General features: G+C 39.2%; 3 protein-coding genes across 3 annotated transcripts in view; 1 reads left to right on the forward strand and 2 right to left on the reverse strand.

Annotated features, from left to right (window-relative positions):
• loxl2a (lysyl oxidase-like 2a) overlaps nt 1-6582 on the forward strand; it is a 29104-nt gene extending 22522 nt beyond the window's left edge. Inside the window, exons 10-14 of the mRNA XM_029502110.1 lie at nt 1577-1817; nt 2243-2358; nt 2462-2598; nt 2929-3040; nt 5355-6582. Of these exons, the coding sequence (XP_029357970.1) occupies nt 1577-1817; nt 2243-2358; nt 2462-2598; nt 2929-3040; nt 5355-5425 (677 nt within the window). The 3' untranslated portion in view covers nt 5426-6582. The remainder of the gene's footprint in view (nt 1-1576; nt 1818-2242; nt 2359-2461; nt 2599-2928; nt 3041-5354) is intronic.
• r3hcc1 (R3H domain and coiled-coil containing 1) lies at nt 3899-11014 on the reverse strand. Its single transcript, XM_029502111.1, has 8 exons — nt 10493-11014; nt 9837-9974; nt 7996-8557; nt 7645-7820; nt 7394-7464; nt 7206-7301; nt 6966-7106; nt 3899-5185 (listed from the first exon to the last, which is right to left on the reverse strand). Exons 1-7 carry the CDS (start codon nt 10534-10536, stop codon nt 6997-6999), a joined length of 1197 nt encoding a protein of 398 aa, XP_029357971.1. The 5' UTR covers nt 10537-11014; the 3' UTR covers nt 3899-5185; nt 6966-6996.
• Nucleotides 11015-11673: 659 nt separating this feature from the next.
• golga7 (golgin A7) lies at nt 11674-14859 on the reverse strand. The gene is made up of 6 exons (XM_029502260.1): nt 14783-14859; nt 14213-14335; nt 13978-14130; nt 13730-13831; nt 13366-13424; nt 11674-13053 (listed from the first exon to the last, which is right to left on the reverse strand). Exons 1-5 carry the CDS (start codon nt 14789-14791, stop codon nt 13377-13379), a joined length of 435 nt encoding a protein of 144 aa, XP_029358120.1. The 5' UTR covers nt 14792-14859; the 3' UTR covers nt 11674-13053; nt 13366-13376.
• Between the last annotated feature and the right edge of the window lie 25 nt (nt 14860-14884).

The following is a 14884-nucleotide window of genomic DNA, read 5'->3' on the forward strand; positions in this document are numbered from 1 at the left end:
AAACAGTCCATAAATGGAGACAATCTAATAAATCATATCGCTAAAGAAGACAACACGAGATATAAGATTAAACTGCAAGTTTTGGGAACTTGTGACCCATACACGGCACCTGTCGCTGTATTTCAGCCGTTAAGTCCCTGCCAGACCTCCAATTCGGCAATGTTTCCATTTATCTTGCAGAGAATCCCTCTCTTTACACTGCCGCCAGGATGACAGCATACTAAAGTACGGACAGTTATTTAGAGTAAACACAAGAAACTTGTGCGACAAAAAAAAAATGGACCAGACTCAATGTCTAACTCCCTAACAACAAACTTTCGCCCTGTCCTATGTCCCCTGAAGATAATGTCTAACTAGGCCAGTGAGCAGTGATAGCTAACATGTCTTTGGTGTCATCAGGTGGGAACCTCCTTTCACCTGTGTTTCATCTAGTTAGGCCCACAACACCTCCAGAAGGCTAGACTGTGAACACTGGCGTCCCAGAGTCACCCCCTAATGCCAGCCATCACCACTCCTCACACAAAGACAACTATCTCAAACAGCACCACTGTCAACTACTCTGACCTCTCACCAACTGCACCAGTGAAAGCAGGGTGGGGATACAGACCCTGGTTCGGGTAGGGGGCATAAAAGTGTAAACGGTGCAAGAGGTGGAGGACAAGCTACACTTCAATTCAGCAAACAAACTCACCTGAAAAGTCCTATAATCAAACCAATACAGGCCAACTCACCTGGACTAACTGCATGGTCTCAAAGAGGCTCAAACAGGCCACACCCTCCACTTAAATACACTTCCTCTTCCTGGATTTATAAATTATAAGGATTTTCAATCTGGATGGCTCAATAATGCTGCTGTTTAGGAGGTGAAGGACAAGAGATTCTTCACTGTCAAAGCAAAGGTGAGAGCTAGCATTAGCTAACGTGGATAAGGGTCCTCAGTGTCAGTTCTCTTCTGGGGCAGTAGCGACAAAGCATGAATATTTTGGTTAGGTTGGCACGGCCCCTTATTATATAAATCTAATCCCAAATGTCAGGTGAACTATTCCTACAGTCTAAATGACCCACAGTTGACAGGGATCGGTGCACCTGGCAGCTTTGGGAGAAGTGTGCCCACAGGTCGGTGCCTTACTCTACATTTGCAGCTGTGAACAAACCTTACCTTCGATTAAATGTTCGCTGCAAAGACATGTGTACTTCGATGGTTGCCATTCTTTGCCCTCCCCACCGACAGAGGCACGTTTTAAGGCTCATATCCACAATCTCCTCCTCTCTGGGTTTTCTTTCTCAGACGGGTTTCTGTAAAAGAACAAGCCAGGCTTGTCTGCTTGACCATTTGTGCAGGCAATTGCACATTTTGCGCAAACTAGTAAAAAAAAATTGCGTTCCCACAATGGTGTGACGTCACGTGAAAATGGTGTATTGTGGCTGCTCTCCCTGAAAGTTCATGTCCAGCCATGTTGTGTTTGTCTATACTTGTGACTTACATGTAGACTGGATCACTGGATCTTTTATGGCCAGTTAATGCAGAACACTAGTTTTTCACAAAGCAAGTTCCTTGTTGCTCTGTCCCTCCCAGCGGCCCCAGACCTGGTCCTCAACGCTCAGGTGGTGGAGCAAACCACATACCTAGAGGACAGGCCCATGTACGCACTGCAGTGTGCCCACGAGGAGAACTGTCTCTCCAGCAGTGCTTACACAGCCGACTCCACCTCCTACCGCCGCCTTCTCCGCTTCTCCTCCCAAATCCACAACAACGGCCAGTCAGACTTCAGGCCCCGCGCAGCTCATCACTCCTGGGTTTGGCATGAATGCCACAGGTGAGACTTGATCACACAGTTTCCTGCTACTTTTACGTAATCAAATGAGTACACTTATCTTTTGTTTATGCTAATATGAGACGTTAATGTAATCCCTGTGAAAAGGTTCTGAGATTTATGTCATATTTTTGGAATGAATGAAATCATCCCTCATGAATCTAGATGTAGACATCCATATTTATTTATGTCTTAGAAGGTTCTCATTCATCCAGGTCATAGTTTTCTGGAGAGAATTGACTGGACTTGGTTCTGTAGAACCGTGTCCAGTCGCTCTCCACTCAATACTCTTTGGATATATTTAATTCAATTAATTAACATGGTTGATATCCTGTTTTTAACTGTAGTCCTGTTGCAAATGCTACCTAAAAAGAAATATTTATTTTAGGTATTCATTTATTTATTTATTTTGCCTTTGTCCCCACTAGACATTATCATAGCATGGAGGTTTTCACTCACTATGACTTAATGAGTTTGAATGGGACTAAAGTAGCAGAGGGCCACAAAGCCAGCTTCTGTCTGGAGGATAGCCACTGTGATGAGGGTAATTACAGACACCTCTCTTTTGCCTTTCTTCACAATAAAATGGAGGGAAAGTGTGGAAGGATTTCTGGTGTGTTTAAAATGTCTTCTCTGAATGATTACAGGTATCCAGAAAAGATATGAATGCGCAAACTTTGGTGCACAAGGAATCACAGTTGGCTGCTGGGATACCTACAGACATGACATCGATTGCCAGTGGATTGACATCACAGATGTGAAGCCTGGCGACTACATCTTCCGGGTTAGTCTGTTAGCCATGGTCCATGGTAAAGACTGTCTCATCTCCAGCCAGTATGGTCTTACAGACCATCAGACACTTTCCATGTCCCTGCAACTGCTGTTCTTTGGCATCCAGCCTAACTGTACTCTTGTTCAGACTTACAAGTGAGCAGGTGTTCCTGAAAGACACAAACGTATCTAATTGATATTTTAAAAACTCACTCTCCCACTCAAGAAAACAATCTTAATGCAATTTCTGGAATCGGACTTTGTTTTAGACAGTCACTCTGCCACCCACTGAGCGTAGGTGCATGAAGTGATACATTAGTTTTGACATCATTCTCTTTCCCAGGTTGTGATAAACCCAAACTATGAGGTTGCAGAATCAGATTTCACCAACAATGTTATGACGTGCAGCTCCCGCTATGATGGACAACGGATATGGACATACAACTGCCGCATAGGTGAGACCATAATCTCCTGAGTTAGATTATATCAGGTTTAGTGTAAATTAGGATGACAATTAAGTTTCATGACCAGCAAAACAATTTTCATGGATTTTTTATTTCTCCACAATTTTGTTACAAGGTTTTGAACTAAATTGAAAAGGATGTAACTTTTTGTTTTAAACTTGACCTGCATCGTCTGCTGACATCATCGTATTATTAGTGATCAGATGATTATTAATAAACATTGGTTCATTTTAAATTAATTAAAAAATAATTAGTTGTTCATTTTAAATCCACAATAACACTAAGTGTTTGTGCCCTAACACTGTTGCAAGCACTTTTTTAGAAACTTTAGCAAAGCATACTTAAGTTGGATAGAGCGCTTCTTTGCTCTCAGAATTTGAGAAAATGCTCCAAGTCCATCCTATTCAAAGGATGAAGCGGACTACAAAAACAAACCTGACTCCATTGCACCACCACCCCCTGCAGACCGTTGACACAAGGCAGGTCGGGTACATTGATTCATACTTCAAATTCTGACCCATCTGCTGCCTCAGCAGAAATCTGTTTCCATTCTCCAGCTGTCCAGTTTTAGTGAGCCTTTTCCCCACTGCAGCTGCAGATATCTGTTGTGGGTGACAGCAACAGAACATGCGTGGTCTAAAGATGTGTCACACAGCTGTAGAGTACTTACTGTGCTCACAGAACCTTTTGTCAGCTCCCACCAGTCCGGCTGATTCTCCTTTGATACCACCTGTCAACATTTACATTCACAAACTGAAGGTCGAGGTGATGATTAACGAAAGCACCTGATATTAAGCATTGCTGAACACACAACTAGTAATGAATGGGCAGGTATACAGGTGTTCCTAATAAAGTGCTTCATGACTGTGTGTTTATTTAAACATTTACAACACCATAACTTATACAATGTATTGTGTTAAAAACAAAGTTTTCATATTTTCAATAGATTGTTCTGCATTTAATGCAACAATCAATTAAAAATTTCCCTGAAATTAGACAATACTGTAGTTTAGTCCAAAGCTACAGTTAATTAACATGTTAACACAACATGTTAGAAGAAAAAGAAAGTTCTATTAAATTCCAATCAGGCACAAAACATTTCAGGGAATCAACCCACTTCATTGTGAAAAATAAAACACGTGTTTTACCACATAAAAACTTGTACAGTTAATTCTTAATGGTATGTTGAACCGCAGACACCCTTTATAGGAGCCTGTTTACATTAATGAATAAATTACATTCCAGTAACATGTACAAAGGGCTGAATATTCAAGTTCAAATTGTTCAACTTTATGGATCAAAAACATGAAATATTCAGTGAACACTTCTGTAACATGAAGTGACAAACATTTGTGCCTCTTGGGCTTTGCTGTTGGATGATAGTTTTTGCTTTACAGACAAGAAAAATAAGGAGCTGAACAGCTTCTAACTTTTTTAGGAAAAAATCTCTCCTAAAAATATCTACTCAAGTAAAACACTCAACTTGATTTATATTTTAACTGTTCCTCCTCAATGCTTGCTTTTGAAAACAAGTTTAACAGACCTGTTTCTGTTAATGGCTCTACATTATTTGTCTGAAGTTTTGCACTAACTCTAATGTACAATATAATAGTTTTTAGTTTTTTGTTTTTTTTTTTTTGAATCCCAAGACTTTCTCTGTGGAGGAATTTGACATGTCAGAAAAAAAACTTCTTACACAGAATTATGCAATCAAATCTGGATTATCTGGGCAAGAAGGGGGAAAAAATATTAAAATAAAAAACTGCTGTCTGGAAATCAACAGCCACAAAAACTTGTGACAAGATGCTATCAAACAAAAATGAGAGCTTGTCCAGTTTTCTCTAGTTCCCCTTCAGTCATTTTTTGTTTAACCCAGAATTATCAGTGCCTTAATATTAGTGATCCTAACAGTTAACAACACATCAGTAATGTCAGTAGGTCAGGTGTAGGGTTGAGCTACTCTTTTTGTCTTTTGGTTATTCAGTGTCCTGTTCAAGGAAACCTGTACAAGGCAGCTGTTGATGGAGTTGGACAGCGAGGCAGGCAGTGGTGGACAGTAGTCATACTCTTGATGATCAGTCAGAGCTTTGTGGTCACTGTAAAGCCTCTTCAGAACAAGACCTCTGCTGGACCTTTCTGTAGAAAACAATGACAGTCATATTATTTTTACAGGTGTCATATCACAACATGGCATCATTTTTTTTTTAGCTGGTGGCATCACTTCATCACATTGGAGATTTGGAGATGTACAATTTATCACATTTGCTCACATTGTATTGCTCTTCATTCTTTCTGACCCCCTCAGGTGGCACAGTGAGCTCAGAGGCTGAGGAAACATTCCCTGGACTGCTGACCAACCAGCTTTCACACAGGTAGACCATCGATGGGCGACAGACGCGCCAACATTGGGGAAGCAAATACCAATATCTGACAACCACTAGAGGGGGCTGTACTTCTTTGCTTCCTCGTATCAGTGCAGGATTGAAGAGCTCAGTGCTCAACTGGTACATCAGACAATGATTCAATGAGACCTGCTTGCTTATTAAATGTATTAACCACATTCAGCTGTATGGAAATGTTATCTTTTAATGTCTCTTGCCTTTGTGAGTGAAGTTTGGTGTGAAACCTGGTGCTTATTGGGAGACATATCAGGGAGGATCGAAGCCTAATGATTTAGTAACTTAACTGTGCCAACAGTTACACACTAAAACCGAATGTTCACGCATTTGAGGGAAAGTCTCAAAAGAAAGAAAATATTAGATGAGACCCCCAACTTCATGTTGACTTTGGGATGGGTGGAAACAGTCTGCTGCTAAATCTAGCACTGTAAGTGGTGAGCAGCTTGCACACCATGTTTTCTCATCATATTGAATTGAAAAATAAGTGTTCAAATCACATCTGTTTCCACAATATTGGATAGATAAAGGCATTCACTCAAAACCAAAATCAAATACAGCACATGATTATATTTACTAGAAAATAAACAAGCCACAATCTTTCAGAGGAAGTGTATTTAGCTTTCTACAAACTATTCCGAAGAAGGCAAATCAGACCATAGACTTCTTTTTGCCAATACTTGCTTGGATTTGGTGCCTGCAGGATCTGTCAAGATTTTCAGTCATAAATTTAAGTGATTAAGATGAGAGTTAAAGTGCTCTTTGCTTCCAGGATTCTATATTTCACAAACTTGAGCTTACTTTTGAAAATGCTTTATTTATTGAATATATTTCTTAGTTGTTACAGAAGACACGTTTTCATCTTCATGAAATGCACATCCCCTCAGCTTATTGTTCAGTTTTGTTTAAATTATTACCATCAGGGACTATGATAACATTATGGAAGTACTGTAACAGCCTCAAATGTGGGTGAAAATGCCTCATTGTTTTGTAAATTTGTATTATTAATGTAGAAAATTTAATTACCCATTTTTTAATAAGGGTACTTGATGTTGCCTGATTGTTTTTATTTTGTATGCAATGGTGAATGTGGAAAAATGTTTGAATAAAAATGGTAAACACAGACACAAAATTGTATGACAAACAATACAAGGAATATTATTTCATTATAAACCCACAAAGTAAGACACACAACAATAATATGGCATAAAAGGTTTATATATTCTGCTGTTTGTGATTTTCAGGGGCTCTTCAAAGTTTCGATCACCAGCATTCAATTCCATCAGTGGTTATAGTTTGACAAAGACCTAACAACAATCTTATTGTGCTAAATGTCATAAGAGTCTGAGCATGTGATCAGCTAGAAAAACCACCCTGTTGTTCCTACTCTGAACAACAAAATCCCAGCCACAAAAAAATATTACACAGGTTCCACCTCATGTCTCAAAGTTGGACTTCATCCAACCCAAAGTGCTGAATGTGTAATGTCGATGATCATTGGCTTTGATTAGTCTGTTTACCTGTTTATGCAAACAGTTTAAATTCCTCTGGTCAGTATCGCCGCGCTCTGCCTCGCCCTGGCAGCCCCAGGGCTCGAGTCACCATCCTCCGGGCAACAGCACTGTCAGTCCGCGGACGCTCCTTTACTGGCTGGATAAACTCTGGAGGACAGCAGAGAAACAACCATTTTATCCATGAATCACGCGTTACAACAAAAACTACTTCAGAAAAAGGGATAATTACTCAAGTGGGTCTCGTACCTGCTCGTCTCATGGCTTTCCCTTTTGATTTTTTACTGCCTTCAGCCAGTGCTCGAGCCTTCAGCAGTGGATGGCAGATTGAGAGAGCATGGAGTGCTGCATGTAACAGTACACAGCGTTACATGTTAGAGTACTGTCTGTGATATGCATCAGCTGTTACACTCAAACCAACCTGTGGAAACTCGTACCTGCTGACTCACTGGAAAAAACTCCCAGGGCATGTGTGTTGTCCACCCATTTGATCTTCATTCCACCATCACTGTAAAACGAAGAATAGCATCAAGTTTCTATAAACATGGGATTACATACATAGACTGCATCAACTATTTATCATTTAATTAATGTAATTACTCAAATTCAATGGACCTCTGGGAAAAATTACGTAAAAGGAAACAAAAGTAAGTGGAAGTGGTTTAGGAGATGTACTCTCTGTTCCCACCTGTATTCTGTGAAAGCATCCAGGAGGTCATCTGTTTTGAACATAGACGGGAAGTCGTATATTTCGATCACGTGACGAAACTCATCTGGGTTGATGTACACATTCTCATAAATTGAGAAGTCATTGTGGACATGATCAACGTAAAAGGACACTGCCTCTTTAAGATGTGCTTTGATCTGATAAGGAAAAAATAAGGTAAGAGGTTACAACATACTGAAAGAATTTTGAGTTCAAAACAAGCATCATGCAATGGGAACAACTCCAAAAACATAATTATGATTATATGAATATATCTATACATAAACAGATGTGAAAAGACATAACTTCAAAATGAAATGTTTGCTAACTTACCTCTTCAGTTACATCTTCTGTGTCTGTGCTGGTTTCTATCTGAGAGCTGTATGGCACACTGGCAAACTCTTCTTTGTCCTTCACGTCATCCTCCAGAGACATGTCAGTGAAGCAGGACAGAGTCTGGTCCAAGACAATGGACTCAGTTTCATGAAGCCGAAGCAGAAACTTTTGGCTCTCATCCTGAGGACAACATGCTAAACTGTCTGAAATATGGTTGAGGATGCCTTCTGTTTCACTGGGGAGCGGTTCCTGTCTGGGTGGGGACTGGGGCTTAGCGTTTTCTAAAGTTTCAAAGCAGGAATCAGAGTCAGATGAATTGCAGTTACAGCTACAAGAAGGTGGACTTGGTTTTTCCTCTATGTGCCCGTGTGAGTTTTGTAAGGACAGCCTCTCCCGAGCAGCTCGTGGCATGTACAGAGGTTTGTCTGGCCTTTTAGGTCCTCGGCTTCTGGATGGAATTGAAGATTTAGGTTTACCATCCGTGTCCTCCCTACCTCTTAGAGGCTCTTCACACAAGCTGTTATTGCTTTCCAAGTCACTGTCTTCTTCTATTTCACCCCTACAGAAAAAACGACACAAACCCACATTTGCATTAAAACTTTGCCTTGAATTATTTTCCACTAATTATTCATTTTTCATTATCAAACCTGCAGTAATCAAACTACCTGAGATTTCTTTCAGTTTTTAGACAGTTTATTTTACACACCTACTGGTGAACTAAATCTTTAACTCTAACTTGATTAAAAGGGTTACATTTTCACAACAAAGTTTGCTGTGTCTTCCAGCACAATTGGAGGAGGCATCAGGAAACCAGCTGTACATTCAGGAGAGCTGGACAGGGACATAGAGGGGCATCAACCAAGCAGTAGTACCTGTTCCTGTGCCTTTGTGCAAGAAGGAACAGGAGGAGAACTGCCAAAGCCCAACAAAGTTATCGCCAGGGGGCTACTTGTGTGTGTGTTTCTGACCAATCACAGACCTCGTGATGAGATCTGTGCTCACAGCCTGTCATCTGCAGCTTGATTGGTATTCACCAGGGACAGTGGTGCACAGATACAAAGTAAATTTCTATAAAGTACTTGTTATGTTAGAGTATTCCATTAACTATGATCACGTGCATCTCTTGTGTTCAAGAGGCGTTGCCGTAGCTATCCCTTGTGCATGCACCACTCAGTTTGGGAGGTGAGCTCACAGGCAATGTTCAAGCAGGAGAGGAATGGTGATCAGCTGCAGCTGTGCACAGCAAGTCATAGCTTCGGCAGGCAATGGAAACAGCTGCTTCTGCTCTCCCTGATCATCTGTGGCCATACCTGATCTCCATGTTTGAACTCACAGAGCTAAAGAATGATTCTTATTTTGTTTTAAATGTGTTATTTTAAATGTAAATTAATTAATAAATTAATTAATTAAATTAATTAAAATTTTTGTTAAATTTGGCATCCCTGACCTAAATCTAATTGAGCACCTGTGGGGAATAATGCACTGAAGGACCCAACAATTCCAATAAATACCAGCACAATATTGTGGAGCTCACTGACACAGAACACCATCAGCCTGCTCATCAGGAACATGCCAAGACGTTGTTGTGAATATATAAAGGCACGTGGGGCCACATTATGAGTTACAGTGATTCATGCCAGTTTGATCAGCCCATGATTTCAATTTATTTATTTTTTTTTTTTTTTTGCTTTAATTTTCAGTGTGATTATGAATCCAGTTCTCAATTGCTTGATGATTTTGGTTGACATTATCATTTGTTACATAATTTTGATACCAAGTAGTGTACGTAAGTAGAAGATTTTCTGCTTGAATAATTGTTTGTGATGCAATGTTTGTACCTGAGCTCAGAATGACAGACCACCACCCTGCGACACCAGCTCTCACCCACTGAGAAGGTGGTGAGCTCTGGCAGGTCCTCTATGGTCTTATGAATCAGGTATCGCAGTCTGCTAGGTAAACAAGGAAACAGGAGCACGCTGGAGGACAGAAAGGACATGACAAGAGAGAATCACAATTACAGGACCATATTGTCTGCTGACAAATTGAGGCTTTAATGTCAATCTTTTTAAAATAATATTTGAACTAAAGTAAAAATGACACACTAGCCTGAAAACAAAGAAACAATCATATACATACAGTGTTTCCCTTGGGAACTAAAGTATTTCTGATTTTTCTAAAAACAAGAATCACGTTAAATCCACCCAATAGGATGGGACATTTACGCTTAAAGCCTTTTGAAACACATTTGAATTCAGAGAAAACCAAATTACCAGAACACATTATGCTCTAGTGTAGTCTGTCTTTTTTTTTTTTTTTTTTTTTTTGGGGGGGGGGGGGTGATTTAACGGATATAAAGGATTACCAGTCATAGTAACTGATCTGAGGTACAGAACTGAATATCTGATCCCTATTATATTTTAAGAACAGCAAGTCACAGAGAGACAGGTTTTAAAAAACGCTGATAGAAGAAACACATTTTAAACTTCAGCCTTACCTCTTGCGGTTGCCCTTCTGTTTGTATTTTCCCAGCTCATCCATGACTTGGTGCAAGAATTCATTTTCTTGCTTTGGGAGGTAAATGCCATCGAAACAAGGGAACGCCAGGGTGGACAGACGGTGCTGATGCTTCGGTAACTTTTTATTGGCCTGAACTTGAAGCAAATTCAAATTCACTGTCACTCGTAACGTTAGGTGGCAGCCTTAAATATAAAGACTGCCCAAACTATAGCCAGGTCTGTGCGAGCTGAGAGGACCTAAAGGTTTGCTGGTTATGTTTTCATTTCCTTGAATGTCGCGTTGGAAAACTCAAAACTAGCTGCCTCTAGCGGTAAGGTTTGTATCAGTCTATCGACGTCAGTCAATGCTTTTAGTTACTTCAGTCGGCTCGCCGTTGTGGTTAAAGTGTTTTACTTTAGATCTGTGCCTGTTTTAGTGATATACCAAACCCTCAGGAGCAAAGGCAGTCGCACGCAGCAGAGACGGCTGGGCAGCTAGCTAACGCTTGGTTAGCTTCCGGAAGCAGATGTTTCGTTCCTTTGGAGTCAGCAAGGTTTCCGGTCTGACCTTTTCACAATAAAATCAAAGGTCCGTCAAATTTACCTTAATAATCCGAAAAATAAGAATTATTTACAGCCGATCCTTCTGAAAATCAAAAGTGCAGTGGTGGTAAAAGTAGTGCTACTACACTTTGAAAACAACACGTGTGTAAATAATGAAGATTATTTTCTGAGTTGGCTTTTTTATCTACTTGCAGTATATTCAGCTCTAAGTGCCACATTAATTTTCTTTTCTGGTCTTTTGTTATAGATTATATATATTTGAAACATGTAATGTAATGTTTTTGTCTCAATAGTCCTCATCAAAATTATTTTCTTAGCCTGTAAAACCATTTGATTTTTATTTTTGGATCACATTTTCCATGCATAATTATCTAAATCTAAACCACCATTTAACCACTTTATTTGGTTACCCAAGGTAGCCAAAGTTGACAAATAAATGTGGCAAAAGGTATAAATATTTCTCATGTTAAGGTAGTGAGGTATAAGTAGGGTTAGGTAGAAGAAGGCAGAAGAAACACTCGAGCAACAACTATCCACAAGTGCAGTATTACTGTAGTACAGAGCTAGTATTACCGGATATGTACTTATTTCAAACAATGTCAAACGGAAAGAGGTCTGCATATTTCAGGAAAAGACTATTTATTTAGACAAAAAAGAACAATAATTGTAAGAAAAGTAGACTGGTTACATCAAACACCAACTACAGCAATTATCTGTTTTCATCTGAGTTCAGAGTGTTTAAGGTTCCTGTGGTGTTTGGTCATAAAGAAAAGGGGGAGGATACTTGCAAAATAGATGGTGAATATGAGGAAAAACATGTAAAAGGACTGCTGGGTATAACTTGGGAGATTCCAGGCAATTAAAGTATGATACAACCAAGACAAGCATTTCATAAACTGTATTAGGCCCTGGTATTGTTTTGTGATTGACTTATCAAGAGTACACATGCTCCATCTTCGTAGCATCAAAAAATCTGCAGTCAAGAACCTCCAATATCTGACAAAATTCCCTTAAAAAGCCACATTCATCCACAAATAAAACATTTGCCTCAACAAAGGCTACAATCAGCACGTTAACACTGTGCAGCCCAACCTGAAAACAAGCACTGTTTACAGACGGTGCCAACAAGACAAACCCAACCAACTTCTATGACAGTTCTTGGCGACAACACATTATTTAACTTTATATCATTTGGAATACAATATATGAGTCCAACCTTTCATGATTACCATGATCAAAAACTGGCATATAACACAATGGCACTATTCATTAAGTGTGAATCAGCTAGGACATGATTTATACAGTCCAGACCAGACAAGTATTTGGATAGTTACACATTTTTTGCATTTCAGGTTCTGTGCCTCAATATATTTAATTTGAATGATTATAATAAATACCACATTAATGTACTAATTCTCAATTTTGATTTCAGTAAGTTTAGACCAATATACAGAAGACTGTGATGAGATACAGATATTTTAACACATAATGCCAAAAGTTTAGGAGTTGGAGCACTGGTGGTCGAGTGGTTAAGAGTATGTGCCATGTAATCACAGTGCCATGGTTGGAATTCTGTTGGCTTCTCTGCCAGTTACCGACTGAAAAAATAAACGCATGAAAAGCCCAAAATAATCTTTAGTAAAAATAATGTTTACAAGTTTAAATGTAACCAAACCTGATTAAATTCAAGTTGAGACTTTGTACATTAATGTAATAATATTTTTTATAATTCAAACTGAACATGTTGAAGCTCAGAGCCTGAAGAGTAAACATGTCACTTTTCACATACTTTTAACTTGGTCTGTACAGTGCTTCATGTATAAAAAGACATGAAAATGCATTAAAAACATAAGGACAGGCAAAGAGTGGTGTGCTTATAAATAACAGGAAAAAAATAAAGAGACCAGGTCAAAATTATTTACATCCATTCAGATGAAGCAGGCATCTGAATATATGCCGCCAGACAAATGAACAGCATCTTATCAGTTTCATCAATCTGTTGGAAGATTAGAGAGAACAGGGAAAATATGTTAGAATATAAACAGAAGGTTGAAGCCAAAGCAGTTTCCTGTGTTTATAAGGAATCCCATTGAGTAAATTGATTTTTTTTTATTATTGACATTTTTGCAGTCAGAAATTAATTTGGCAACAGCAAAAAAAAAAAAAAAAAACGCTTTTGGATCTAATTCCCAAGTTCAGACTTCCCATTTTAAAATGAAAAATTTTTCATTGGAATTTTGGGATTTTCCCAACAAAACTAGCTCTTAAAAAAAAAACAAAAAAAAAACACATCTGTGTAAAAACATACCACAGGATACTTTATCTTCCAGAACCAATGCTTCTGTCTTCAAAGATGGTGATTTCAACCTGGAAGATAGTTGGTCAAGGAAAATGTATGATGCTTCACACACATTTTCTTGTTAAATTAACAGCAATGTGATTGCCTTCAATTTTGATTGGATACAAAGTTGCACCCGCTATGTTTGGATTTACTGATATAGTTACTGTTATTTATATAGTTTTAGGCTTACTCTAACCTGTGAATACCCTGACCAAGCACATAGCTGAAAAATGTAAAACCAAACCACAAGTCTCACTTTTACCTAAATATTATGGCAACATAAAAAATAAAACCAGTGACATTGATTTGAAATGAGCCTGAAAAAGGATACAACTCTGAGTCCTCTCTCGATCGGATCAGTCAGCAGCAAGCCTCTGGGAGCGTAGACTTTCTCATTCTGATCCTTAATGTACCTGGCAATCTTCTTTAACACCTTCACATGGAGAAAGGAGGATACACACTCAGAGAGCAGCATTTATTTAAAAGACTGATATTTAAATCCAGTGCAAATTTGTCAAATTTGTCAAATTTGACCAATGTAAAATTAGACCTGATGACATAACACTGATGCAGATGTACCTTTTCATAGTGTGTCTCCATACAGAGGAAGATTGTGTAGGCAGTAAGACAAGCCAGGCAGCCCTCCAGGTAAGACTTCCCCCCCAGTTTCTCTGCCTCTGCATACAGGTTGTTTAAAGTTTGGATTGTCTCTTCAAACGGCTGCTTACCAATCTGAAACCACACAAACAGATAAAGCTTTAATCTTAACGTACTGGGTCAACCAGAATAACATCCTTAATAAAACTGTGCCTACCCTTGACTCCAGTTCAGAGGGGAACTTGGTTTGGAACTTGCAGATGGTCCCTGAGCTGTAGTCTCTCTGGATAAACACCTTGGAGGAGACAGCTGGCTGCTGGAGGTCCTGTAGACTGTGGGTCTGAACAAACGATCAAAGTCTGGGTGACTTTCTGTCATGAAGAGTGTCCGACTGAAAGGCTAGCACAATGTCCCCTACTGTAAAGCTAGCTTACATTTATACTGAGGAAATCAGAAGGCTCACACTAATCGCCGAGCCATTTCTGATAACTGACAATATATACCCTCATTAATATAAGTAATAACATTTATTCTACATATAGTTCAATTGTGGATACCGCATATGCAGCGTATGTGTTGCAGTTAGTTTAAAAGAAATATGATCTCTTTGATTATCGGGAGCGTTAGCTAGCTTTAGCTAATAACACATTAGCTTGAATCGAAGCCTGGAAAGCAAGGCGATGTTAGACCCCATCAACACAAAAAGCAGGAAATGACCGAACATACATTAAACTATTCAGGCATCCAGCTACATTTCGGCCTTTAAAGGTGAATAAACAGCCTTTACCTCAGCCATTATGGAGCTTTCTCCCGTAGCGGCAGCTAATCGATTATCCAACTCTTACAGCTCACTGACACTTCCGGTTTCGTGTTTTCATAATAAAACGGA

Source organism: Echeneis naucrates, chromosome 5 (assembly GCF_900963305.1).
Source record: "Echeneis naucrates chromosome 5, fEcheNa1.1, whole genome shotgun sequence".
Taxonomy (NCBI): Eukaryota; Metazoa; Chordata; class Actinopteri; order Carangiformes; family Echeneidae; genus Echeneis; species Echeneis naucrates.

Excerpts from the sequence above, each read along its gene's own strand:
- r3hcc1 (XM_029502111.1), bottom strand. The coding sequence starts at position 10,536 with ATGGATGAGCTGGGAAAATACAAACAGAAGGGCAACCGCAAGAG. Across the intron at positions 9,975-10,492 it reads CAGAAGGGCAACCGCAAGAG|CGTGCTCCTGTTTCCTTGTT; the intron begins GTAAGGCTGAAG and ends TCTGTCCTCCAG. Across the intron at positions 7,302-7,393 it reads TTTTTCCAGTGAGTCAGCAG|CACTCCATGCTCTCTCAATC; the intron begins GTACGAGTTTCC and ends TGTTACATGCAG.
- golga7 (XM_029502260.1), bottom strand. Across the intron at positions 14,131-14,212 it reads CCTCTGAACTGGAGTCAAGG|ATTGGTAAGCAGCCGTTTGA; the intron begins GTAGGCACAGTT and ends GTGTGGTTTCAG. Across the intron at positions 13,425-13,729 it reads TCGAGAGAGGACTCAGAGTT|GTTGAAATCACCATCTTTGA; the intron begins GTATCCTTTTTC and ends ACTATCTTCCAG.